The sequence below is a fragment of the Ictalurus punctatus genome, chromosome 16, assembly GCF_001660625.3.
Source record: "Ictalurus punctatus breed USDA103 chromosome 16, Coco_2.0, whole genome shotgun sequence".
Lineage (NCBI taxonomy): Eukaryota > Metazoa > Chordata > Actinopteri > Siluriformes > Ictaluridae > Ictalurus > Ictalurus punctatus.
The window spans coordinates 25,472,545-25,499,096 of record NC_030431.2 but is presented as its reverse complement, the minus strand read 5'-3'; the positions used below and the strand labels follow the sequence as shown (position 1 = coordinate 25,499,096).

General features: G+C 39.4%; 4 protein-coding genes across 7 annotated transcripts in view; 2 read left to right on the top strand and 2 right to left on the bottom strand.

Moving 5' to 3' along the window:
- Window positions 1-299: 299 nt before the first annotated feature.
- fstb (follistatin b) lies at window positions 300-11,646 on the bottom strand. The gene is made up of 6 exons (XM_017488886.2): window positions 11,478-11,646; window positions 9,291-9,482; window positions 8,587-8,805; window positions 6,322-6,546; window positions 5,898-6,128; window positions 300-2,078 (listed from the first exon to the last, which is right to left on the bottom strand). Exons 1-6 carry the CDS (start codon window positions 11,626-11,628, stop codon window positions 2,065-2,067), a joined length of 1,032 nt encoding a protein of 343 aa, XP_017344375.1. The 5' UTR covers window positions 11,629-11,646; the 3' UTR covers window positions 300-2,064.
- Window positions 11,647-14,189: 2,543 nt separating this feature from the next.
- Window positions 14,190-15,448, top strand: LOC128628645 (molybdopterin synthase sulfur carrier subunit). Its single transcript, XM_053686665.1, has 3 exons — window positions 14,190-14,296; window positions 14,457-14,578; window positions 15,309-15,448. Exons 1-3 carry the CDS (start codon window positions 14,285-14,287, stop codon window positions 15,433-15,435), a joined length of 261 nt encoding a protein of 86 aa, XP_053542640.1. The 5' UTR covers window positions 14,190-14,284; the 3' UTR covers window positions 15,436-15,448.
- Window positions 15,449-16,614: 1,166 nt separating this feature from the next.
- On the top strand, window positions 16,615-26,250 carry LOC108276856 (molybdopterin synthase catalytic subunit). 2 transcript variants are annotated; one of them, XR_001814993.3, is made up of 5 exons: window positions 16,615-16,731; window positions 17,754-17,907; window positions 18,449-18,572; window positions 19,151-19,303; window positions 26,080-26,250. XR_001814993.3 is itself a non-coding variant. In XM_017488888.3 (4 exons), exons 1-4 carry the CDS (start codon window positions 16,617-16,619, stop codon window positions 19,235-19,237), a joined length of 480 nt encoding a protein of 159 aa, XP_017344377.1. In that variant the 5' UTR covers window positions 16,615-16,616; the 3' UTR covers window positions 19,238-21,104. The 2 variants fall into 2 exon arrangements, 1 of the variants encoding a protein (XP_017344377.1); XM_017488888.3 differs by lacking the exon at window positions 26,080-26,250 and having other exon boundaries at window positions 19,151-21,104.
- itga2.2 (integrin, alpha 2 (CD49B, alpha 2 subunit of VLA-2 receptor), tandem duplicate 2) overlaps window positions 20,628-26,552 on the bottom strand; it is a 38,668-nt gene continuing 32,743 nt past the window's right edge. For all 3 annotated transcript variants that reach the window (XM_047160790.2, XM_053686663.1, XM_053686664.1), the window contains 4 exons: window positions 26,244-26,357; window positions 25,283-25,372; window positions 24,842-24,958; window positions 20,628-24,621 (listed from right to left, as the gene is read on the bottom strand). In XM_047160790.2, coding sequence (XP_047016746.1) covers window positions 24,529-24,621; window positions 24,842-24,958; window positions 25,283-25,372; window positions 26,244-26,357 — 414 coding nt within the window. In that variant the 3' untranslated portion in view covers window positions 20,628-24,528. The remainder of the gene's footprint in view (window positions 24,622-24,841; window positions 24,959-25,282; window positions 25,373-26,243; window positions 26,358-26,552) is intronic.

The window sequence follows — 26,552 nt, the reverse complement described above, 5'->3', positions numbered from 1 at the left end:
GTTTGTGGGGGGGTGTATAGGTATAGCCTAGGTCTACAGATTAAGTTGCTGTTTTCCAACATGAAGCGTCTGTTACGTCCCGAAGAGTTTATCACACGAGGAATTGAACACTGTGTCGAGCTTTTATAGTGAAATAATCAACAACTCTGATCTGTGACGTGATGAAGCGGAGCATCTGCTACCACCCCGAATCTTTTTTTTTTTTTTTGGTTACAAAACAAATCAGTTTTTTTTTTTTTAAAAAAGCACAAAATATTCATAACAGCTTAAAAATGATAAAAGACGCAAAGAAGTCATAATGTCGTTTTCCATTTTACTTGTATTGCATGTTTACAAACAGCATTGTTTATTTTATGTACAGTGAACAATAAAAAAAAAAAAAAACTATACATTAATAACTCTGAGATTATAGAGACAGTAATGAGACGTAGTGATAAAGTTCATCCTGTACATTCTGGAATAAACCGAGCTGAGTCAGCTACACTGCCAAAAAAGCATCCAAGCGTTTATTATGGCACATTTTTAATACGCTAACAAAGATCCTTCATCCGTACCACGCCGAACAACCCCCACACCTTTAACGTTATAAACACCGTCACGTTATTTATTTCACATGAACGAGCGTCTCTGTGGAAAAAAGAAAACAGAGCGCTTATAAAGAGTTTAATTACAGACCAGCTTTGAGTGTGTAAACAAAACCAGATCCATTTATTAGTGAGCAACACACACAAGGCTGCAGAAGGAAAATATTGTTCAGGACACACACACAAAAAAAAAGCAGTAAAAAAAAAAGAAAGAAAGATTAAAAGTGAATAAAATAAGGAAAAGAAAGAAAGTTTAAAAAAAATAGACAGATAGGAAAGGAGTGAGTAAGGGAGGGAGGAAAGAAAAGAAAGGAAAAATAAAGCTAGGAAGGAAGTAAAGAAAGAAAAGATGGGGAAAAGAAGGAAAGAAAATAAATAAAGAACAAAAAAGATTGGAAGAAGGGGAAAGAGAAGAAAGGAAGGAAAGAAGCCAGGGAAAGCGAGAAAAGGAAAAAGAAAGATAAGGAAGGAAGGAAGGAAAGAAATAAAGAAAAGATAGAGGAAGGGGAAAAGAAGGAAAGGAAAGAAATAAAGAACAAAAAAGACTGGAAAAAGGAGAAAGGAAGGAAGAGAATGAGAAGCAAGGAAAAGAAAAAAGGAAGGAAAGAACTAAAGGATGAAGAAAAGAAATGGGGAAAATATGGAAGAAATTAAAAGAGAATCAAAAAAAGAAGGAAATGAAAGAAAGAAGAAGGAAGAAACGGAATGGACAAAGAAGGGAAGGAATAAGGAAAGATTAAATTAAATAAGGAAAGGAAAGAAAGAGGTAAAAAAAAAATGAAGGAAAGATGGGAAGGACAAAATAAATAAGGAGAATAAAGAAGAAGGGAATAAACACACACACACACACACACACACACACACACACACGGAGGGTATGACGCTGGAGAAAATGCAATCTCGGTTCTCTGTACATCACACATTGCACCTTTTAAATAAATAATGCTGCTTTTTTCTGTGGATATTATACACGAGATCAAAGATAAAATTCAGTCGGACTTTTTTTATTTTTATTTTTATAAGTGTATAAATAAAAAGTAACACATAAATAAACATCCAGAAGACGGCTATATGAAATCTTCCTCTTCTTTTTTTTTTTATTTCTTTTTTTTATTTCTTTTCTTTTTTTTTTTAATTGTGGAAAATAAATTAGCGTGTATGTCTATGTACAGTCTGAATACTGACTCTGCGCCGGAGCCGAGTCGCACCGCTTCACACATCACAGTCACGATAATCTGTCTTCTCCAGACCTTCATCCTCATCCTCCTCTTCATGCTCTCTCTGCTTGTCGAGGAACACAGCAGCGCAGGAGCTCATGGCTTTAGAAGGGAAGAAAAGAAGTCTGTTTTTTTTTTTTTCGGAAAAAATTCTCTTTTTTGTTGTTCCTTCCCGTAATAACGCATCTGAAACGTTGCTGCTTTGTCTGATTCACGTGACGAAGCAGGTCGGGATCCACGTACGACGGGACGGGAAGGACGAGTCAGTGGTCGACGCCTGGAAATGAAAAGAAGAGTGATTTCAATCCGCAATCCTTCACATGTTCTGTCATATAAAAGTGCAGTAAGGGATTTTCGCTCCAAAGCCACACCCTCAAAAACATGCTCTGGTAAGAAAGCCTGAAGAGGGCGGAGCTTTCTCGATCAACAGGTTGTTCTGATACGATGGCGTGTGTTGCTCCAACGTTTCTCAATTCCCCACTTACAACTTTAGTTCCTACTTGCGATTGGTTCCCCTTGACAGTTCCCATTAATCGTATCCTGTCTCGTTAACATTACGAAGGGAAAAAAGTTCGGAGAGATCGTTGGTCATGCTGGTGAATGTACGTCGTTAATACAGTTAGCTTGATTTGCTAATTTAATCTGAGAACAAAGCTAGCACGACGCAGAGCATGTAGCTACTACAAAAACAAAAAACACGCTAGACTGGCCACGCCCACAAGCAACAACCGAAACGGTGCCCACAAAAGACCAGCTTCAAAGCAACATGAGCAACTTGTTATTTCTTCGGGTGAGCTCGAACTTCTACTACTACTACGGCACCTACTTAAATTTCTTTAGATGAGCAAAGATAATCCGAAACATGAGCGGAATTTCATTTCAAATTAGCAAACTGAGCAAGAATAGTAGCTGAAACTTTTAGGTTTATGATTTCCTGTCCCTGTACGTAGTATCCCGTACCCACGAAACTGCAAAACTGCACGAAAAAAAATAACTGTGGCCTCTCTAGGTCACGATCCGGCTAAACCGATCACAGCTCTCAGGTGCATTCAAAGACCCGAAAACTGTTGTACGTCATCTTGTATTGGATTTGACGAATGACATCGTTTAAAGTTTAATTTATTTTAGAGTTTAGATATTACCAGAGATGTGAAATATGCCAAATATTTACCAAATAATTTCTTGTGTAAAAATCACTGACGGCACCTTTAATGTTGTTGTTATTCAACATTTTTGTGAAGGTCACATTTTTTAACCCAGACTTGGAACACTAAAATCTTAGCTCTGCGCTAATGACCAGAAGGGTTCGTGAGTTTTACATCCCAGAACTGCCAGTAAGCCCCTACTGGACCCTTGAGCAAGACTCGTAACCTTCAAATGCTCAGCTTGGATTGGATCGTGTCTCGCTCGGAAAGCATCTGCCAGACGTATAAAGGAGAATAATAAGACGGCACATAAATCCTCCAGAGCCGCGTTAATAACGTGCCGTCCTGCCATATCACATAATCACCTCGTATTTTTCGGTTTCAGGACCGAAACCAAAACACGCCTGGTCATGGGAGAGCTAAGCTACTGCTACTATAAATCTCCTTTAGCTTTGGACTAGATTTGATCATCTCCAGCATCTGGAAATCTCACTGATGATAGAGAACACTGCAAAGGTTTCCACGCCCTTAGAACAAAATGAAATATTCTGCTTTTGTCGTATACATATAGCAGTACCTTTCATAAAAATTCATCCCCCCCCCCCCCCCCCCCCCCTTTGTAGTGTTACAATTTGGAACTGAAATAGACTTGATTTTGATTGTGTCCTGATTCTACACAAAATACAGTTGTCAACCCCCACTGCAAATCAGGTTTATTGTCAAAAGTTACAGACTTTCAGCTGTTTGGGGTGAACAAATCAAACAAAAGCGATTGAAATAGTTAGACACGAGGAACGCTTCAAGCGGTTTCCCCAAATTCAACTGAAAATGCAACTTATAATGAATTCTCCAGTCTCACAGTTATTCACCCCCCTGAATAGAATCCCCCACAACAGCACAGATATGCAGAACAGCGGCTTCATTAGTTACAGCAGGTGTGCTTGAGCTGGAACATATAAAATACCTGAACTGGCTTGGGGTAGAAAATGTATGAAATACATGGACGGGGCAGAAAAAGTAAGATATCAACGGCTGCAAGCAGATTTGTGAGAAGGCAGCTTGTGAAAAACCCTCGAGTGACTGCAGAAGACCTGCAGCGAGACCTGGTGTAACAGACCGTGAGGTTTCAGTGAGCATAGTAAGGTGTGTACTAAACTCAGAAGGTCTCCATGCCAGACTTCCAAGACGTTCACCACTACTGACCCAAAAGCACAAGAAAAGTTGCTCAAAATCATATAAATAATCCACAGAGGTTTGGGATTCTGTTCTGTGGAGCGATGAAACAAAACTGGAACTTTTCAGCACGATGGATCAGCGGTACGTCTGGAGGAAGAAGAATGCAGAAAGAAGACTCTGTACACAGTCGAGCATGGTGGAGGCTCGGTGATGCTCTGCGGCTGCTTTACATCCTCTGGCACTGGAGACCTGCAGCGTGTGGGAGGAGAGATGGATTCATTGAAGCATCAGGAAATCCTAGGAGAAAACATCATGCCGTCTGTGAGGAAGCTGAAGCTCGGGCATCACTGGACCTTCCAACAGGACAACGGTCCCAAGCGTACCTCAAATTCCACCAAGGCTTGGTAGCAGAAGAAGTTCTGGAAGATTCTACAGGGCCATCACAGTCACCTGACTTGAACCTCATAGGTGGGATCTGAAGAAGGCGGTCGCAGCACGCAAACCCAAGAATATCACTGACCTGGAGGCCGTTGCTCATGAGGAACGGGAGAAGATTCCTCAGGAACGCCGCAGAAGCTCTGCATCTCGTTTACAGCAGGTCATAACAGCAAAAGCCTGCTCTACTAAGTACTAAAGACGCTCGCCATGAAGGGGGTGAATAATTTTGAGACTGGAGAAATCATTATAAGTTGCATTTTCAGTTGAATTTGTGGAAAACACTTGAAGTATTCGTTGTGTCGAACTATTTCAATCGCTTTTGTTAGATTTGTTCATCGCAAACAGCTGAAAGTCTGTACGTTTTTACAATAAACCTGATTTGAGATGGGGGTCGAATCATTTTGATCACAACTGTCGCTCTTAATATTGAAATGGGGAATAAAATTAATATAGTTTGACAAGTAAAAAATTTTAAACTTGCATAAATATCATCCCCCAAACAGGAGTCACCCCGAGTTTGTTAGAGCAAAACATTTATCTGGGTTTCACAAATCTTCCTTCATTGTCACAGGTAACACAAATGGTCATGTCGTGAAGGCTGAGATTAAAAGTAAATAATCACTGTTCATTGTTTTAAAGAAAATTAATATAACATTATAAACTAGTTAGTGATTGGAAGGTTGTGAGGTTTACGTGCAAGGTTTACATACGTTAATGAGTTCCTAATACAGATATGGTTCACATTCAAGTTACGGTCACGTGACCTATTAACGACGGCCACACCTACACCCCTGCGACAAGCAACCGAAGGTCAAAACAATCAGTTCGTATAAAAAAGAGGTGAATGTAGTACGCATGGAGTTTTTAGTGCAACGATCACGCGTACATCGCAAAGACACGCCCACCTCGTGAATTTTATCCCAGAGCGAATCGATCGGAATTACTACAGAAAACTAATGCTGTCCAAATGGTTCTGTTGTCATGGGAACGCCAGAGCATTTCATTTACCATCTGAAACCATTAAACGCTAATTAACTGGAACAGAATGAAGCGGACTTTCAAAATAAATAAATAAAAAAAATAAACCAGGCGAGAAGCTGATAGTGTGTAAATGGGAAACAGGGGTCAGTAATACCCTGGTTAACGACCTCGGTGGTGCTGGGAGTGTTTTACAGCATGCTTTCGGGTAACTATTTTGAGTACTTTTGTATGTATCCGTTATTTCAAAATAAGAACTCAAACCGACCCCGCATTAAAACACAAACCGCTCAAACACTTTCCTCTCATTGGTTACTGAAATAAAAGAAATATTTAAAACCCTTTTCTTTTTTACTTACAGTTACAGGACCCGGAGTGTTTGACCTCGAGGACGAGGCCTCGCGAGCAGGCGGCCCGATGCATCTCGCACTCGCTGCGGTACGTGGCGTTATCGCTGGCGCACACGCTGTCTCCGGGATGACTCTCGGGACACTCGCTCTCGCACACGGAGCATCGCCCTCGACCCGTCCTCATGTCCCACAGACACTTCTTTCCGTCTGGGCAGCGGATATCGTCGCACGAGTGCGCGTCTGAGAACAGGAATGTGATAACGAGACACACTAAAGTGGAGTCATGTGTTATTATTACATCACGGCTAGCTAATAAAGCCCACATTTTCAAATGAGGACTATTTAACTGCATCATGCAGCCTTAAGATCTTTAAGTGTAGCCCCCAATCAGCGAACTTCCTGATCCTAATCCTGATCCCTAATCCCGTCTTACCTATGCACTTGCCCTCATAGGCCACCCCAATGGACCTTCCCAGAATGCACGTGGCTCGTCGGAGATGGCAGGCGCTGGCGTAAATGATGCCGTCGTTCCCACACAGGTACTGCTCGGGTGAGGTCACTTCAGGACACACGCGCTCGCAGGTCACACAGTAGGCGTTGTTGTTCTGGTCCACCACGCAAGACGAGCTTCCCGGGCAGTGCACGTCGTTACACGTCTCTGTGAGGAAACACAGTGGGATGATACGACCTGTAACATTTTAACCTTCGTAATTAAGCAATCACGTTTTATTTAACTCTGTTTATGTTCATGCACTTAGCCTGCCAGGCTCGTTCTTTATCACGTCAACAAGTTTATTTGAAATGAAATGCATAGTCCAGCTAAAAAAGTATCCTGGTTTCGTCCGTGTAGATCTCATACTAAATTATTTCACAAATGAAAACAAAATCTAAGATAAACAAAGGTGATCTGAGTAGACACACAATACAGTTTTTAAATGATAATGTTGTTTATTGAAGCAAAAAAAGTTATCCAGTACCAACTGGGCCTGTGTGAAAATGTATTTGCCCCCGTCGTTACTAATTCCCCAGATCTATGAAACTGCATTAATAATGGGGTTCAGCTGGACTAGACACAACCAGACCTGATTACTGCAAACCCTGTTCCATCACATCTACACTTACATAGAACTTTTTCAACAGCATGACGTTGGTTAAAAGGTCTTACGGAGTAACACACTATGCCAAAGGTGAAAGAAATTCCAGAAATGATGAGGAAGGTGATTGAAGTACATCAGTCTGGGAAGGGTTACAACGCTATTTCAAAGGCTCTGGGACTCCAAAGAACCACAGCGAGAGGCATTATCTCCAAATGGAAAAACTCAGCACAGTAGTGAACCTTCCCAGAAGTGACCGACCTACTAAAATTCCTCCAAGAGCACAGCGACGACTCATCCAGGAAGTCACAAAAGAGCCAAAGACAACATCAAAGGACCTACAGGCCTCTCTTGCATCAATAAAGGTCAGTGTTCATGACTCCACTATCAGAAAGACTCTGGGGGAAAATGTCCTCCATGGAAGAGTGGCGAGGTGAAAACCACTGCTGACCCAGAGGAACATTAAGACTCGTGTGAATTTTACCAAAACACACCTTGATGATCCTCAAACCTTTTGGGAGAATGTTCTGTGGACTGATGAGTTGAAAGTGGAACTGTTTGGAAGACAGGGGTGCCGTTACATCTGGCGTAAACCAAACACAGAATTCCACAAAAAGATCATCGTACCTACGGTCAAGCATGGTGGAGGCAGTGTGATGGTGTGGGGATGCTCTGCTGCTTCAGGGTCTGGACAACATGCAGTAATTGAGGGAAACATGAATTCTGCTCTCTCTAGCAGAAAATCCTAAAGGAGAATGTCCGCTCTTCAGTCCGTAAGTTGAAACTCGAGCGCGACTGGATTATGCAGCAAGACAATAATGATCTCCAGTTATTGGAAGCGTTTGGTTGCAGTTATTGCTGCTAAACCTGGCACAACCAGACTTAAAGTTTAAGCCGGCAATTAGTTTTTTTTTGCTTCAATTAAAAATAAATAAATAAATAAAAACCTGTATAGTGTGTTTAATCAGGTTGCCTTTGTTTTATGTTAGATTTCATTTGAAAATCTAAAACAATTTAGTATGAAATATACACAAAAACAGAAGAAAATCAGGATGGGGCAAATAATTTTTCACAGCACTATACAGCTGGAGCCTATCCCACAGGCACAAAGTGGGAGGACACCCTGGACGGGGTGCCAACCTATTGCAGGGCACAATCATTCACACACTACGGATCATTTGTAAACGCCAATCAGCCTATGATGCATGTCTTTGGACTGGGTGAGGAAACCAGAGTACCCAGAGGAAACCCCTGAAGCAGGTAATGCTAGTTAAATAGTCTCAAATCCTAAAGTTTGAGACTAAACCCAGCCAGGGTTTGGAACAGATCCGAAATTCTTTATCAAACCTGATTTAGGGCTAACCTTAGATAAAAATGTACAAAGTCCACGAATAATCCATAATCCACGTTAATCCATCTCGATCAGAGTCAGAAAAACGGAGCGCATTGAGGAAAAGGGTTAAACATAGACTTAAGCAGTGACGCAAACATCAGTAAACGTGATCCGAAGGTTTCGAGTTCAGATCCCAGAACTTTATCGGCCACCGGGTTGAATTTATTTATTTTGTTATGCAGCGTTCACAATCACAGGTGTTTGTACTCACTCTTGCACTTCCCCTGGTACTGGGCCACCAGGTTGGGGTATCTCCTGCACTTGGCTCTGCGTAGCGCGCACTCGTTGCGGTACGTGGTTCCGTCCGAGCCGCACACCGGGCCCTTGAGGGTGTTATTGGAGCAGTCCGGAGCGCACACGCAACGCGGTTTGTTTCTCCGGTTCAACTTGCATTTCTTCCCAGGACCACAGTCCACGTTATCACACGTCTCTGTACAGGTCACAAATCAATCCATCGGTCAGTCCAGCAATCGATCCACCTCTGTAACACTGCTGTACGGTTGAGTACAAAAGTTTGCGCACCCTTCAGACCCCTTTTTTATCGTAAGTAATGAAAACATGTTAAATTCACACGTTAAGATATTAAATATAATTTTTAAAAAAAAAAGAGATCTCATTTCTCTTTCAGATCAGGTCATGGGACATCTTTAATTTCTTTCTTCTTTGTTTTCACTTCTTTATTTATTATTATTTTTTTTGCCTCATGTTTTGGATTGTGGGTGTGTCTTGTTCCAGAAGATGCCCACATTTCCACATTTCACCCCACATTCCTCCCCTACCTTAAGCTATAAGGGATGCAAACTTTTGCACTCAAATGCTCCTCTACATCCATTTGTAATCGATCTTAAGGTTCATTTTCGGTTCTTTTTTTTTTTTGGCAAAAGAAAGGAAATCTGTGCCGGGTGAGAGGCGTACCTTTGCACGGTATGCAGTTTGGTGCACCGCCGTGCATGAGCAGCCATCGGAACAACGTGTTGCTGGGAACGTCCTCCTCGGTCCACGCCATGCCGAGCCTCTCGCTCCTGCAGCAGTCCTCCCGGCTCATTTCAGACAGGTAGAGCATCTGACAGCGGCCGTTCTTCCCCTGCTCGTACCAGCAGTTCCCAGCTGGAGAGAGAAATCACGAGGAGAAATTGTTTACACATTTACACACAACCATGAGCTGAATTGATCCGAATGTGGAAACCACGCACAGCTCCGAGCAGACCAATTCCCTTCAACCAGGTGCTTCTTATCAGTGCCAATCTGGGTTCTTCAGTCTCACAATCTCAGAAATAAAACTACTTTCTCTTGTTGATAGCATACTACCATCAAGAGTACTCTTTATACCTGAGAAGGTGCACCTTGTGTACCTTTTAGAAATGTAAAGCTTTAAAAGGTACATCAGTGGTCCGTAAGTTCCAGTTGTACCTTCAATTAGTTATAACTCTACATATGAAATGCAAAAACACACTATCACTGTAATCTTGATAACACCAATCCTGCACCAAGAAAAAGTACGTTTAGTACCTTAATCTATATTGCAATTCTACATTAAGATTCAGTTTTTTTTCTTTTTTGGCAAACCTTGTAGAAGAGGAAAGAAAATCCTTGCTGCATCAGTGCTGGACCTTTACACGGTATGCAGTTTAGTACAGAACATGAACCCTTTACGGTACCACCCCAGCAACAACAAAAAGCACGCTTTATTTCCTCGTACTGCAGTGGACTACACATTTAAGATTTGAGGATGGAAATGGACGCACGAAAGCAGAAAAAAAAAAAAGCAGTAATTTACACAAAGGACTCAAATTTCTCTTCAGTCTGCACTCTCGGATGTAAACGTACCAAACTGTAGGAATACTATTCCTTGTTGTTGACAGCATGGGACCATCAAGTACACCTCTTAAAAATAAGTCAAGGCACATGATCAGACCTTAAGAACCACGGATGTTCCTTTTAAACAAAACAAAACAAACAAAAAAGCTAATTAAAGTTTCACAACGTGTATCTTTAGGTACTGTAGAAGGAGAACCCTTGATGATATGGCACCATTGACAGGGAAAAGTAAAAGTGCAGTTTGGTACCTTTATTTCTAACGGGTTGCGCACATGAGATTTGAGTCAAACTAAGAAAAGGCTGGAAATGGAGGAAATAACGCAGGAACAGAAATCATTTAGAACTAAAAAGCACTAAAAAAGTGTTCCACAGCACCCTGGATTTGTACATATTGTACATGTCCTTGTTTTCCGGTCAGTACCCTTACCTTCTGTGAGTGGAAATGTGGATGTAGTACCTTTATAAAAGAGTTAAGGTGCATAACTGAACCGTAAAGGTACCTTTAAAGGAATAGCACTGTTTGGTCCCCCTTGTTCCTTAAAAGATGCCCCGGACCAGGCATGAGTTTCTTTTTAAAAGCTGCCCGAGACACTTGACACAGTGTGTTAAAAAGTCACACACTTCTAAAATACACACTGCGCTTTAAACTCCTTAAACAATACAGAAATGATGGTGACGACTACAGACACACTGGAACTGTGTGGAAACAGAAGATCCCACCATCTCACAGCCACCGGTGTGCTTATATACAGGAGAAAAAACAAACACCTCGGATCACAGCTATAAAAGAGGGAAACAAACAAACAAACAAACAAGAAAACTCCGCAAGTTTTGCGCATTTTCTTATTTATTTATTTATTTTCTGCGCATTTTCCCCAGTGCGCTTCAGACAGCTCGCTCCCGGTTTAAAGCCCCTCCACATGCACTTTCCCTGCTACAGGCACCAGAAAATAAAAAAGGGTTGTACTTTGAAAGGTGCTCGTTTATTTTCTGGAAGTGATGAAGCGTTAAAAAATAAGTAAGTAAATCAATAAATAAATTAATAATAACAATAATAATAATAATAATAATAATAATAATAATAATAATAATAATAATAATAATATATATAAAGCAAAGACGGTTAAAAGTGCGCATCTCATCTCAGAAGAACACACTGAAATTGATGTAAAATAATAAAATAAATGAATAAAAGTTTCTCAGAGAAGTCTTTTAGCTCTGATCGGATCAGGATTTCACATTTTCCTGATTTCCCACGTGACAGCAGCTATAACGCGTTATTACCGTAAACTCGATGCTCGTCAATGAAGTGCGCGAGCCAGAGCACAAGCAGCGACGGAAAGCGGAGCATCCTGATCCCAAAACTAATCCCGATCCTGATGCTGATAATCCCGGTGTGCTCTTCCTCACACTGGTCCCAGCCGGGCTCTGTCATCCAGCTCACATCCACTCCCGCTTTTTAAATCTATAGGAGCGTCTGTGCTCCAGGGTTGCCAGATTGGAGCGACTCTCATCTGAGAAAATTCCTCTTACAAACAAAAAACAAAAAACAAAAAACACCCCCCCCAAAAAAATCCCTCTCCAACATAAATCACAAAGCCTCACGCTTAAAAGGTTTGCATTGATGGCTGGGTAAGAAAATGTAAACATGCATTTCTTTTTACAACTCATTACAAATAAGTGAATTTCCAAGAGGATGTGTCGGTAAACGTGTTATCCTGGTCACAGTGGCTGTTGATCCGAAGTCTATCCCAGGAACACTGGACGTGAGGCGGAATACGTCTTGGACGGGATGCCGGTCCGTCTCATTTGCACGTAGGGTGTTATCACAATTTAGCATAGTGGGTTGTTTTTGGGAGGTTGGAAGAAACCGGAGAACCCAGAGGAACACTGAAAGAGCACGTGACAAATCCGTACAGACCGTAACTCGAGCTCGGGATCAAACCCGGAACCCTGGACGTATGAGGCGGCGACACTTAAAAGAAATATTCCGAAAAGAGGCATTGTAATGATGCAGAGGATATGAAAGAGGTTGAAGACAGCTGTAGAAAACCGTTAAGCATATCCCTGAAGGAACCCTTGGAAAGTCCTCCATTAAACCCTCCAACAGTGTGTTTCCCAGTTAGGAAGAGTTCCAAGTAGAAAAGCTCTTGAAAGTATTATCCAAAGAAATCTTTTATCTACAAGTTATTAGAGAGGAAGGAGTCTCCAGTGTCAGCGCTTTGTAATGGTCAGAGGTAAAGCTGCAAGTTGAAGTTTTTTCGACATCTTCAGGACAGAGGAGTTTACGCTTCTCTGCGGTTTCTCTGTAACACGGCAATTTGTGTGGGTTTTTTTTGTATTATTAACTTTGAGGGAAAGGAGAGGATGCTGAAGGATCGACTCTTTATTGCTGCTATAACGTAAACAAGAACTTGTTTTGAGGACAAACCACATCATTGGCAAACTGTCGTGGTATAAGAGGAATAAAACACTTCAGTACGCGCTGATATATAAAAATTCCTTACTGTGACATTGAGAGACATACTGATAAGAATTATTGCTATTTAAACCCCGATAAGACGTTATTGCCTGACAATAATAGGGCTTGAACCTTCTGATCAAAGCGTTAACCAAAAACATCTTTTTTTGTTGTTGTTTTGTTTCTCACACTGAATACAAATGTAATAATATCTACGGTACCTGTTAAAACTGTAACTACTCGATCACAATCTAAATTATATTTCTAAAAACGAACAAATTTAAAAACAATTCGACCCATAGCTTTTCCACCCAATCTGGCAACCATGTGAATGTTTTTCAGTGGGCGGGGTTCAGAAAGTTGCGGTGGGCGGGGTCAGGGCTGGGAAACTTCACTCACTGACCGAAAACATTTTATCAGGTGACATTTATAAAGCTAGGAACTTTTCTCACTGCGAACTGTTGCGCAAGGAAGGACTTTGGAATAATAATAATAATAACAATAATAATAATAATAATAATAATAATGGGATTAACATAATTTTGTAAGATGAAAAAAATAATATTTTTAAAATAAAAAGTATTACTATTAGTCCTACTACTAAATAATAATAATAATAATAATAATAATAATAATAATAATATACCTAAAGGAGTGTGAAAGGAAATATATAATATTTAGTTCACTTAGGAGTAAATAAATATTTCAGACTAAACCCAAAGTGAAATATTCTGTTCTAAAGTGCGCTTCTGAATGATGGGAATAAAATCAGAGACTCGGTCTCCCTCTAGTGGCCAAGCAAGCGTTAATAGAATATTACAGAATTTCATAACACAGCAAAACTTTTTTTTTTTTTTTTTTGGAAATGCTAAATCAACAGTTGCGTGTAAAAGTTTGCATTCACCATGATGAAAATTTAAACGTGCCTTTATTTCACAATTTATTACAAATAATAGAATTCCAAAACGATGACGTTAATCAGTAAGAGCTTTTATCCTGACACTTTGTCTCCCTCTAGCGGCCAACAAGCGCTGCGTGTTATTTCACACGGAGAAAACCTGACCTGCACGGACTTCATCAAACATTATGAACTCTAAAATTTTATCCATGTTTGCTCTTTGAGTTTGTTCAACATTTTGAGTTTGTTTGTTTATTTTATGTAATGATTCATTACATATTGGTGGTAAAATGTTACAGCAGTTGTGGGATCTTTTAGAATTTTAGGTTGTATTAGTAAGGCGAAAATCAGTTAAACAATCTAATATATTATACATTTCTGAGACAATATCTAATCTAAAATTGGTCCTTTTTTTTTTTACTTCCGGGTTCATCCCGACGTATTACGTTGCTAGGTACAGTGTTGCCAGGGTGCGCTGTTTTAAACCCCGTCATTTAAATACGTGCTGGAAGTTATTTAATGTTGTGAAAATAGTAGTTAATTAAACATATTATTAACAAATTCCATGTTGAATCATTTAAGATTACATCTACAGCTGATAGAAATATCACCAGACACGAATAGTACAGAAAATTATTCATTTCTAATAAGCATATCTGGCAACCCCGAGGAAAAATACCTCAAACAAATCTTAATAGCAGGTCCGCGCGCCTGCCAAAACAACCTCCATTCATGAATACCGAGGTAATAATAATAAAACTAACACTATAAGTATATGTATAAACAGTAATTCTGATTGTGTTAGGTATTTCCACAGCTGTCACTAGCTGGTTTTAAAATCAGACAGGCCTTTTAGCATTGTTAGCATCCTGCTAATTTTCCTGTTTGCTCTGTATTGAATAAGGTGACCGTGTTGTATTTTGCAAAAAGTGCCGAATTAACGGGAGTGAAATCGGAGATAATCAGAGTGAACTCGGAGCTAACGAGCCTTCAGCTGTGGCAGGAACTGGAGCACAAACACCCAAAGTAAGTAAATTACACATAAAACGAATAATAATAAGTTAAAAAATAGAAATCTTCACCAAAACACCATTAAACACGTGGTTTCTGTCATGCAGCGTTCACTGGCGCATCAGAATTACCGTAAATACACGTTTAACACTTAATATTTAAACTATACATGCAGCATTATATTTTTGTTGTATTTATTTAGGCTGTGTAAAGTTAAGTATTTTTAATGTATAACAAGAATGAAAATAGTACTTTAACAGTACTAATAAACCTCATCCATTCTATAGAATCTGTAATAATGACAAATATATACTTTTCTCTATATTTTTTGCGGTGTTGAATATTTACTGTATATTGTTCATGTTATTAAAGTAAAACCTTATCGTAAACTATTATAGCTGGTTTCTAATAACCATCATTTCTAATAATCCTGTTTTTCTTTCCTTAAAAAAATTTATTATTATTAAGTATTTAAAACATTACTGAATAAAACAATGAAATGATATCTAGTGTAAAGATGATAATATTTTGATATTGTGGTTGGTGTAACAAGTCTAAAGCACAACAAACGTTTTATTTAACACTAAACGTAAAATAATTTAATTTATTATTATTACTATGACGTCGTCATCTTAAAGAATCTTTGTTATTGTTCATTTCTATCTTTAATGCACATCTGTGGAGTGTTTTAATGCTGTTGTTTGTGTGTTTATGGCGTAATTTTGACGTGAACGTTTCCCTGCAGACTCTCGGCCGTGCGTGAGCAGGTGGTTTTGGCCGTGAGGAGAGAGTACGTGTCTGTGGGCGAGCAGGTTGTGCGTCTGCGGCACGGAGACGAGGTGGCCGTGATCCCGCCGCTCAGCGGAGGCTAAACGCACGTCACAGGTTCCCCCATGTACACACACTCTCTTACTCCGTGAAGCTTTTTTGCAACGTGAACACGGGCGTGGCTAAAGGACTTGGGAATGTGATGTCGCCCCACGTCCGCCATTTTGTTTTAAAACGAGAGCTCATCGATTAGTGATGGGAAGTTCGGATCATTTTACTGACTCGGATCTTTGAATCTCGTTCAGCAAAATGAGCGAATCTTTTATTTGGAGTCACATGTGTCAGGTATGTTACCCGGAAATAGAAACGATTAGTTCACGTCTCGAGTCTTCGGGTTCGAGTCATTCGTTCATCCCGTGATCGCCCCGTAGGCTGAATACAGTGGGACTGTGACGTGACGTGATGAACGAACGACTCGAGACGTGAACTAATCATTTTTTCTATTTCCTGTACAGAACCTACGGGGATGTTGCAGTGTATGCGCATGCGCGGTCAAAAATGAACGAATCACTCTCTGAGACAACTCGTTGTTCCCGAGTCATATTAAAGATTCGTTCAAAATGAACGTTCACTACTCACCCACGTTTACTTTACAAATCCAGCATCATTCGTGTAATCACGATAACCAAGTTTAATTGATATCAATTCTCCTGCGTGTCGTCTTCAGGCATCAGATCAGAGTGTATTTGACACTGAGGTTGCAGTTCAGCAGCTTGTGTTTACATCTGAATTAAAGTTAGGGATTTCAGTCATTTTCAGTTTCACTCGAGGAATTTACGTCACCTGACATTTTAAAACGGTTGAAAAAATAAACGTCGAGGACACACGGAGTAAGAATAATAAAGTTACAGTGAATAACTCGTGCGTTTTATTTACAGTCCCGACTTCATTTCGCAGCCTCCCTGACCTTGTTAATGGGTAATCATTTTTTAAATGGTCTAAATGCTCTAATCACTCTAATGCTAGAGTGACCAGTAGCTACAGTTGACTCATAACCAGCGTTTTCTGCTGTAATGATGTAATGTGTACTCGACACACGTTATGTACACGTTATGTATGTCTGGCCACGCCCCTTTTTCTCCTTTCAGAGCACGACATCATAAGCCTGAGATGTGAATGGGTTTGGTAATTTACAGCTGATGAAGAAATAAGTCAGCAAAGGTAGACTTTAGTTCAGTGTTAATCACACATTGGTGTGTGTGTGTGTGTGTGTTAAGAACCAGTGATGGAGGATGGACGGGGTCTGGACCTGATTAAACTCACCACAGACAAACTCTCCACTGATGCTGTGTCAGAATCGGTGACATGTTCCTCCTGTGGAGCCATTTCATTATTCATCGGTAGGATCAAAAATTTATTTTGTCGTTTGATAATGAATCGACTCTTTGAATCGACTCTTTTAGATGATTGTTGACCCGCACATATGAGTTGTTTTTTTTTCTTTCTTTCCCTTTTGCTGTGTAATTTAATCTAAACACTTCCATAGAAATCTCTGTGAAATCTGAGCCGGTTTTTTTTTGGTAGGAATAATGAACGAGTGTGAGTGATTCAGTGTGACAGAGAATCGGCTGTGTATTTTATAATAACTTTTGTTTATTATAGTAGGGAAAGATTTCATAAAACAATTTCAATTTCAGGCATAAGAAGAAGAATCACAGGTCAAGTTATCGCAGTTTGTCTGGTATAGAGCAAAAAAAACCCAAAATAGCACCGAGCTGTTAGGGAGTTGACTCCTTTTTGTGAGCCGAGTCAAATGATCTGATTCGTTGAAAAGATTCGGAATTCCCATCCATTCTGTAAAAGTTTTTGTGTTTAAACAATCCGGCAAACTCCGATAATTGTATTTGAGCATTTTGTCTCCATCACCAAACTTGTCTGTTAATATACAGTACAGTCGGCTCTTTGAGTCAACATTCTCAGAAAAGAGTCGACTCGTTCGCGAATGACACACCGAGCCTAGTTTTTTCCTTTTATAGGCAATGCCATATAACTCCTGCAGGTGAAAACCTTTTTTCACCATCTGAGCTGTTCAAGCAGCACGAGCGATGAGATGTGTGTTCGGCTCAGAGACGTATAAACGATTCAGCGGAGTAATGTCATTTCGTTTATTAAAATGTGGGGTAAGATTTCATGGAAGAATTTCAGCCAAAAATATCGACGTGCGATTTGTTCTTCGAAAACTTTGTCCGGTTTAGGAAAAAAAAAAAAAAGAAGGTAAAAAAAAAGGCAACGAGTCGTTTGCGTAACTGAAAGAGTCGACTCGTGTCGGTGAGCCGAATCAGGTGATCTGACTCCCTGAACAGAGCCATCGCTAGTGTGAGAATTTCCGTGTTTCTTATTAATATATAAATGTGTGGTCCAGGAACCACCAGAGATCATTTCGAGGGAAAGAGGGTCGTTCAGCTGGAATACGAAGCGTATGTGCCCATGGCGGAGTTGGAGATGAGGAAAATATGCGCTGACGTGAGAAGAAGATGGCCGACAGTCCGACACATCTGCATCCATCACAGACTCGGGTGAGCAGCCGCAGCCAAAAATGCGTAAGGTGTATGACGTCAGAGATGTGTAAAGCTGCTAAAATCACAGCTCATCCGTATCACTTCTAATGCAGTCTCCGCCTTCAAACTTTAAGCCACGCCCCCTACCTGAGTCTGATCCTGTAATCTGTGTTACTTGCCTCCAGTTTAATTAAACCTTTAATTTATTCTAGTATTTATTTTTTAAAATAAGCAACTTTGAGTCTATAGATTTCAGTTTATTTCTAAATAAGTAGTTTAGTAAAATAAGGGGTAAAATAGCTACATTATGGCTTTTATTTCTTGAAATCTGCACTTTTACTGCACACTGATGATGATATAGGAGTGTAAAGAGCTCAGTGTAAATACATTTTGCTTTATTTTTGATTTTTTTTAACAATGCAGTATGTTTGTTATAAATTGTGCTGATCAATAAGTGATATTTTTTTTCTTTTCTTCACAAATGCAAATTTCCATCAAATCTGTTTCTGTAATCATGATATTGAATGAATTTGACCTGTGTGTGTGTGTTTGTGTGTAGCGTGGTTCCTGTTACCGAGGCCAGTGTGATTATCGGAGTCTCGTCACCTCACCGCAGTGACTCTCTGGAGGCCGTGAAGTACGGAATAGATGCTCTGAAATCCACTGTCCCCATCTGGAAAAAGGTTCGTCTACTACTGCGAGCTACACCGCTGCTCTGCTGGATTCTGATTGGTCAGGACGTGTTGATTAATTCTCTATAACTGCAGCTCTGGCAGTAGTGCAGGTTTCTACATCGTTTCTATAGTAACAGCTCGTTCAGAGGGACGCGCACAGCCGGTGCTTTGCATAAACGGATTAAAGTTGACTATAAGGAGATGTTTATTTAAGGTTTACGGAAGGAGTCTCCAGTGTCAGAGTTAAAGCTGTAACTTTAAATCTTCAGGACAGAGGAGTTTACGCTTTTTTTTTTCTCTCTCTCTCTCGGTAACATGACACGCCGCGACCGTTTATAGCCGCTATAACGTCAGTGAGAACTTGTTCCGTGGACGTTTCACGATGTAACTATAAACGGATAAAATGTATAAAGTGTCGTTCTTTAATGAAATCGTCAGCGTATAAAACTCGCTGTTGTTGAGAAATAATCAACTTCAGATTGCTCCGCTTCATCACTCCACCCCGTTAGATTAGTTTCCCCTATCAGCCCCACACAGAGTGGTTTTATTCCCTGCTTCTCGTGGATGTATTTTTGTTTTATTTTTAGGAGATCTATGAATCGGAGGAGCCATGCTGGAAAGAGAACAGCGAGTGTCTGTGGACAGGAAGTCGTGCCGAGAGGAAAACGACTTGACCTTTGGACTGTAACGAGCTCCAGGGCTTTTCTCTCTAAGCGGGGTCATGAACCCACAGCTTGCGAGTGAGATGTGGCTTTTTTTCTTCTTTTAATATGATTCAGCAATTGACAAATTACAAAAATAAATAAATAAATTATATATATATATATATATATATATATATATATATATATATATATATATATATATGAGATGTTTCAAATCTAAACAAATATACTGTCAGGCTCAGAACTAGAAATGAGCATTTGTGGGAGGAAAAAGAGATCAAATGTAAAGCAAAATGTATATATTCTTAGCTCTTGTGTGCCGATTTAAAGAAATAAAACACCTGCAGATATTTTACTCAGCTGCCCCCTAGTGGTCATTTATTTTTTAACTAACTACAACCAATAAAGTGGAATCTCTAGGTTCACATGAAAGCTTTTTTTTTTTTTAATTTCCTTTTCAAATTAAAACAAATAAAGCTTAAACTAAACTTCCAGGCATGAAAGCTCTGATAGGATAAATTATCACAGTACAGTAAAACATCTCAAATATTGATACTGGATGGATGATGAAAAAAAAAAAAAGTTTAATTATTAGCAGTTTATGTTCTGGCTTGTAATTAAAAGAAATGTTCTTTTCATGAATATAAATATAATATATATTAAATGAATTCTTACACGTTTTAATGTCAACTGTGATTGATCTCTTTATGAATACCTCAAATTATTATTTCATCTAGAGAAAATCCCAAATTCTAGAGTTATTATTTGAAAATTCTTTACCGGAATTCATTTGTTAAAAACATGAAATTATTCAGAGAAAACCTAAAAGAACGTGTTTTGATGCTTTCCAGTGACGCCGGTCGTGCATGCATCGGTCCTGCATCACCGAAAGGTGTCACTGGAAAGCATCATAACTTATAACGAACGATTCAGCAACTAATCAATCACTACCGTGACAATATCCTGATAAATACACCGTCAGATCCGTGCAGAGCAGGTAGGTGTGTCCGAGTCCATATATGGAAATCTGAGCAGTTCCGAGTGACACAGGTGAGAATGTGGGTGTGTCTTCAAACCCATATATGGAAGTGGTAGAAAGAAGGACGTTTGCTCGTCTGATTTAACCCGATGGGATTTCTGAGAGGATTTTAAGTCGCGCTCATGAACGTTCACCTTCTTTTCTGCTAACGTTCGTTATTAGAAAATGCTTTCAAAGACATTCGTTAAAAATGACGCGGGGGGTTAAACAAACATGACCACTAGCTCTAAAGGTACAGACGAGTACTTTTTAGTTAGTAAAAATGTCAATATAATATGTGAGTGCGTGAACACCGTAAAACAGAAAGATGTCAGTCTTTTCAGAAATATTTAAATATGAACGAAAACCACGACAAATGAAGCAAATTAAAATGTTTTAATGATCATTTGAATAAATTGCCCCGTTTTATCTATTATTTAGACAAAAACTGAAATAACGTACCATTGCAAAAAAACAACAACTTCTGTAAACATTTAGTGCTCTGATAAATTTATAGAAAAGCATTAATATAGTAATCAGTCATTATTTTTAATTTGAAGAATAAAACCTGATTACAGTACATATTTAACTTATTGCAGAATTCAGACTCGGTAAATAATCAAATCTTAAATTTACACTCGTGCTGTGCAGTCTGAGTAAAGTATAAAAATACAAACTCTTACCAAAGCCTAAAGGATGGAATAATAATAATAATAATAATAATAATAAAAAATGCTACAAAGTTTTTTAAATGCATGTTTTTAAAAGTGTATTTTTTTTTGGTTCCAGATGGTTAAAAAGAAATATAAAATAAAGCGTTTGTGGAAAATAAAATACAAAGAAAAAAAAAAAGATAAATCCAGAACGTTAATTACGATCAAAATCACTAACGCGAACTTAATGGGTAAGTGAGAAGTGAGTAAAGTGCCGGATGAACATGTAAAGAAATTCTAAAAAAAATTAAACAATACATTTTCACGTGAGGTGGAAAAAAGATAGATATTTTAGACATTTATTTATTTAAATTCCCAAAAACGTCATTCTGCTGCCTGGGGCGTGACGAACACGTTTCAGTCAGCAGAGTGTTTAAATATTACAGTACAAAGTGTTCCAGTGGTTTATTTAATGTTTTCTATTCCTGAGAGAGAGAGAGAGAGAGAGAGAGAGGGGGGGGGGGGGGGGGAACGAATGCATGAAGTGTTTAACAATACATAAAATAAAATAAAATAGCTATATTTATGGAATCTTGTCTCCACCGCGTAGGGGAAAATATTACGCTCGTGATTGCGAATCTTCATCATCATGTGATTGCTCATTAATCGGGAGTTATTTTTATACAACTGCGTGTCAGTCAGCTCTCTAGTTCAGTAGTCGGGGCGCCGAGCAGCGAGGCGGCCATTTTGAATGCTAAAATGCATTCCGGTGCACTGGAACGTTCGCTCCGTAAAAAAAATTAAATCCCACAATGCACCGCAAAAACCAGGAGCATCGACGCTCGTTATGTTCAAACCGGAAATGACGTCATGTTTTCTGAAGCCTCTCAGCTGGAGACAAAATGGCCGACGAACTCTCAGGCGACTTCCGTCTACAAATGTAAGAAGCTCGTTATCGTTGTTGCAGCGCTGAAACGATCACTTACGCTAAGGATTTTTTAAACTTTATTTGACGTTCTATATAACGTCTAATGACGACATTTAAGCGTTTAAAGATTTTTTTAAAAATACGCTCCTAGCCTACGCTCCTGCCTGAAGTACCGTCAAATCGATACGACATATAACGTCAGAAAGAGATCGGTCACGTTGTTGGTTAAATGTCAGCGGTGACGTTTGACGACACGAGTACGTAGTCGTGTCGGCGGAAATTCAGCTGTCAGGGTCCTTAGTAGCGCCCCAACTCGTGTACTCGATGTACCGATTCATCACCTAGAGAGCTCGACAGCTGTCTGGGACGAACCCTCACTCAAATTCAGTTTTTTAATCTCGTAATCGCGAGTTAATAAATCGCTCAATCGTCAGTTAATATCGATTTTTTTGTCGTCGTTTTAACGTCATGATTGAGTGATGTTTACTCGCAGTTGCCTGAAAAATAATTTGCGATCACGACTGAAAAATTCCGTTATTTTCACGAAACTGTGCCTTTTTTCCGTCACTTAATTGTGACTTTCTCTCGCAATCTCAAAATCGTGTCATTTGGATGCAGCTTTTCTTTTGGTCACAGTTACAAGTTAATCATCATTCCATTGTGTCTTTATTTATTTATTTTTAAATCTCGAAACTAGGGGTTATTTTCACAAACCGTCACATTTTCCCCTCACAGCTGCGAGCTAATATTTTATAATTGGCCTTTTAAAAAATAATAATAATAATAATCTCAGTAATAATTATTAATATCGCACAATATTGACTTAGTGCTTCCTTTTCCTATAATCACTCGGCAAAACCCCGTAGTGTGTATACGAGGAACATAAGCTGCAGCGTATATGTAATGTTTACTCATACGCAGCAGAAACAAGCTTTTAGAGATATTTGAAGTAGAGATTTTGCTCATTTGGTTTTAATGCATCTTCTAATGACAATTATATAAATATACACAGTTTATATATAGCACTCGTATCACCGCTGATGAAGGACTTTGGTCGGAAACGTACATTTTCTTATACACTTCCCGTCCACTTTATTAGGAACACCTGCACATTCATGCAGTCATCCCAATCAGCCAACCGTGTGGCATGTATAAATGCATCAAATCATGCGGATACCGGTAAAGAGCGTCCGTTAATGTTCACATCAGAATGAAGAGAAAGTGTGAAGAAGGTGATTCAGCCTGCAGACCCTCCGCTCACGGGATGTTTTTTGGGTTTTTTTGGCGCCATTCTGTGTCAACTCTAGAGACGGTTGTGTGTGAAAATCCTAAGCCCATCTGGTACCGACAATCCTGCCAGGGTTAAAGTCTCAGAGAGGTCACTTTTTCTTTATTCTGATGTTTGATGTGAACATTAACTGAAGCTCTTGACCTGTATCTGCATGGTTTTATGCATTGTGCTGCAGCCACATGATTGGATGCTTCGATAGCTGCGTGAATGTGCAGTAGTACAGGTGTTCCTTATAAAGTGGATAGTGAGCATGTATACATGTTCTAAAATAAAATAAAAAAAAAAAACCGCTGTGTAACAGGATGTTGACCACTTGTTTCCTGTTGGTTAAACATGTCCTCCTTTTCAAAGTTAGCCGTTCTATTAGGACAAAATTAATGGCGTCCTATGAAAGGAGGAGGAGTTAGTAAGGTAGCTGACGTGCTGCGGTTGCTTAACCATGTGACTGGAAGAGTTTGTGCTCCTTCACCGTTTGGTCTGGTTTTTTTTTTTACCCATTAAACCATAAAAAGTAAAGAATGATTGTGTCAAAATGTAACTCTTGTTTCGCAGCTTTTTCGCGATCGCTCTTGGCGGTTACAGACAGTCCAGTTTGGCGGAAAAACATTCTCACACGACTTTACTAAAAGATAAACGAGGCCTATTTGAACTGAAGCCTTGATTAAAGAGGATGAAAACTTTTGCACTCGACTGCCTGTAATGTTAAACGTTCCACGCGTTGTCCGTCAGAACGAAGGTTTTTGGCCGCACCCGAGTTAGCATTTCACCAAAACGCATTCACGCTACCAATGATTGAGATTGAGTAGTAGGTCGTTTGAATGGCTGGGGGATATGACTTCAGAATAAATGACATCCGATGACCTCGAAAAAGTTTTGTCGTCGCCGTCAACACTGAAATGTGACGTTACTGAATATTGAGAAACGTTTCTCGTGAAAATGATACGTGTCATGAAATGATGCTCCAATATGATTAGACCCGTTTTAAAAATGAAAAATATCTAAAAAAAAAAAAAAAGAAGATATTTACATACTAATGTTGTTCTGTGCTCGTCAATAAAACTAGTTTTGTCAGGAAAGAGGTCAGTGCAGTCTGCGTATCATTTTCAACAACATTTCTCTATCAAATATATTTACAGCATTTCCAAATAAAAGTAAAAACACGAACAGGAACGGAAGCAAATTTCCCGTGACTTACGCTGATGCAGAGACTCGGAGTGAAAAACGAAGCGTTCTCCAGTGTTGTTCCTTTGCCGTTTCATTCGAACCGGCTCGCAGCCTGCTGCCGTGTGTTTGAGGTCCACCTCCTCACTGCTGTGCATCTGATCTCCGTGTCTCCGAGGGTTACAACTTTAGCTCGAGCTGATCTGAGATCAGATAGTCTTGAACCGGACGGGGGAATCCGTCCGGGTCTCACTGTTGTCCTGCGTTGTCCTGTAGTCCTTCTGCTTCAGCACCGTCATCGCCTCTCTGCAGCTGCTGGTATTTACGCTTAAAGAAGCCCAGCTGAAGAGATGGCACCACAAACATTTAGAAATAAAAATCGAATTCGCACAATCTTTAAACGTATCGATCGGCTGAGACGTGTTAAGTCGCGGTTTTGGTTTTATTCTGTTTTCGATTGGACTTTTTCTTCAGCACTTTGGTCAGCTTCGCTGCGTTTCAATGTGCTTTAGAAATAAAATGTACTTACTTACTCTTTCTGAAAAAGAAAATGAAATCGTACCTTCCACAGCACTGCGACAGCAACAGCCAGCAGGAGTAATCCTCCAATCACGCTGCCCACGATCACTCCGACAGGTACATCAGCTTTGGCACCTGGTTTACTCACAGTGACATCGACCTGATGAGGAGGAACAAAATGGCCGTGAACTCTGAGGCTGTTTTCACACTTAGCACAAACGCTCGTTCATAACCAAGTGTTAACCGGGAAGTTTCCGACTTCCCAGTAGGAAAGATCCGTTTGAACGGGTTTTTTTTTTAAAGAGCTCCGACGTCTCCCAGTTGCGACCGTGTGATGCGAAACGTAAGAACAAGCTTTGTCGTTTGTACTGAAATGGTTCAGTAGCGGAGATTTCAGTACATCCCCGATAAATATATTTATTGAACTGATGTTAGCTATATACTTGTTTAATGTTAGCTAAATCAAACATAAAGTGTTCCGTACCGTCACTTGTTTGTGGGCGATAACGAGTAGATCAGACTGAGACGTCTCGATCTGAGCGTTCACGTCTAATACGACCGACTGGAAATCAGCCTAGAGAGAGAAAGAAAATGAGTGAAACATACCTATACAGCTTTTATATTGTGGTTTCACACCACAAAAATATTATTCTGCTATTCTATTCTAAGGCTTGAAGGACTGGGTTGCCAAATTGGTTAATTGTCGGTCCGAATGTGGCTTTATTAATGCGGAAAAATCTCTTATTGGCACAAGCCACAAGATACTTCGCAATCTGTTCATTTACAAACCAGACCATAATAATAATAATAATAATAATAATAATAATAATAGGAAAGGCAAGGACGGAAGAGAAGGAATGTAGGAAGGAAAGGAAGAGAATGGAAGGAAAAGTAGGAAAGAAATGAAGGAAGAACGGATGTCAAGGAAGGAAGTAATAATAGTAACAATAATAATAATTTTCTCCAAGCTTGGAAAATCTTTAGTTATTGTCCACTAGTGTTTTAAATTATTATAAAAATCTATAAACTTTTATATGTCAAAAACTATAGATGTTGGTCCGTTTAAATTTATTTTACAATATCAAATGTTTAATTATATTGTGTTAATAATAATAATAATAATAATAATAATAATAATCGTAAACTATATAAAGAAGTTCTGAAATAACTACTAAAGCAGCCAGTTAATAATTTTAATTATATAATTATAGTTATTATTATAACTGTTTTTGAAAACAGTATTAATATGCTTGTGTATCATTTTTATCTATTTTTTCTCAGGTTTTTACTTCACTGCACTGAATCAGTACTCTCCCTCGGTTTAAACGAGAGTAAATTGAGTAATAACGTTGAAAACAGCCGATCCAATCTGGCAACCCTGCTGTCGTTCAGCTTGGTGAAGACAGGACAGCGGTTAATCGAGGAAGCGTAGCTGGTCAGTGAACCTCGGCGAACGTTCCGTTCCAGATCCTCGCGGAGACGCTGATATAGTAATCACTTTTCACGCTCAGGTCTTTCAGCACACACTTCAGCTGCTTACACACGGCCGAGTCGCAGTTCTGTGGGAGAGAACATCGACGTTGTGGGGTTAATACATTTCGACATTTCAGACACGAGTGTTTCAAGTGGATTGGACATGAGTGTAATATTTGTGTGTGTTGCATAGTAAATGCTTTTACAAAATAAAATAATTATTAAATGCGTATTTAGTCTGAGATTAAAGAAGAAAGAATTTAGTGTCAAAACATTTTTTT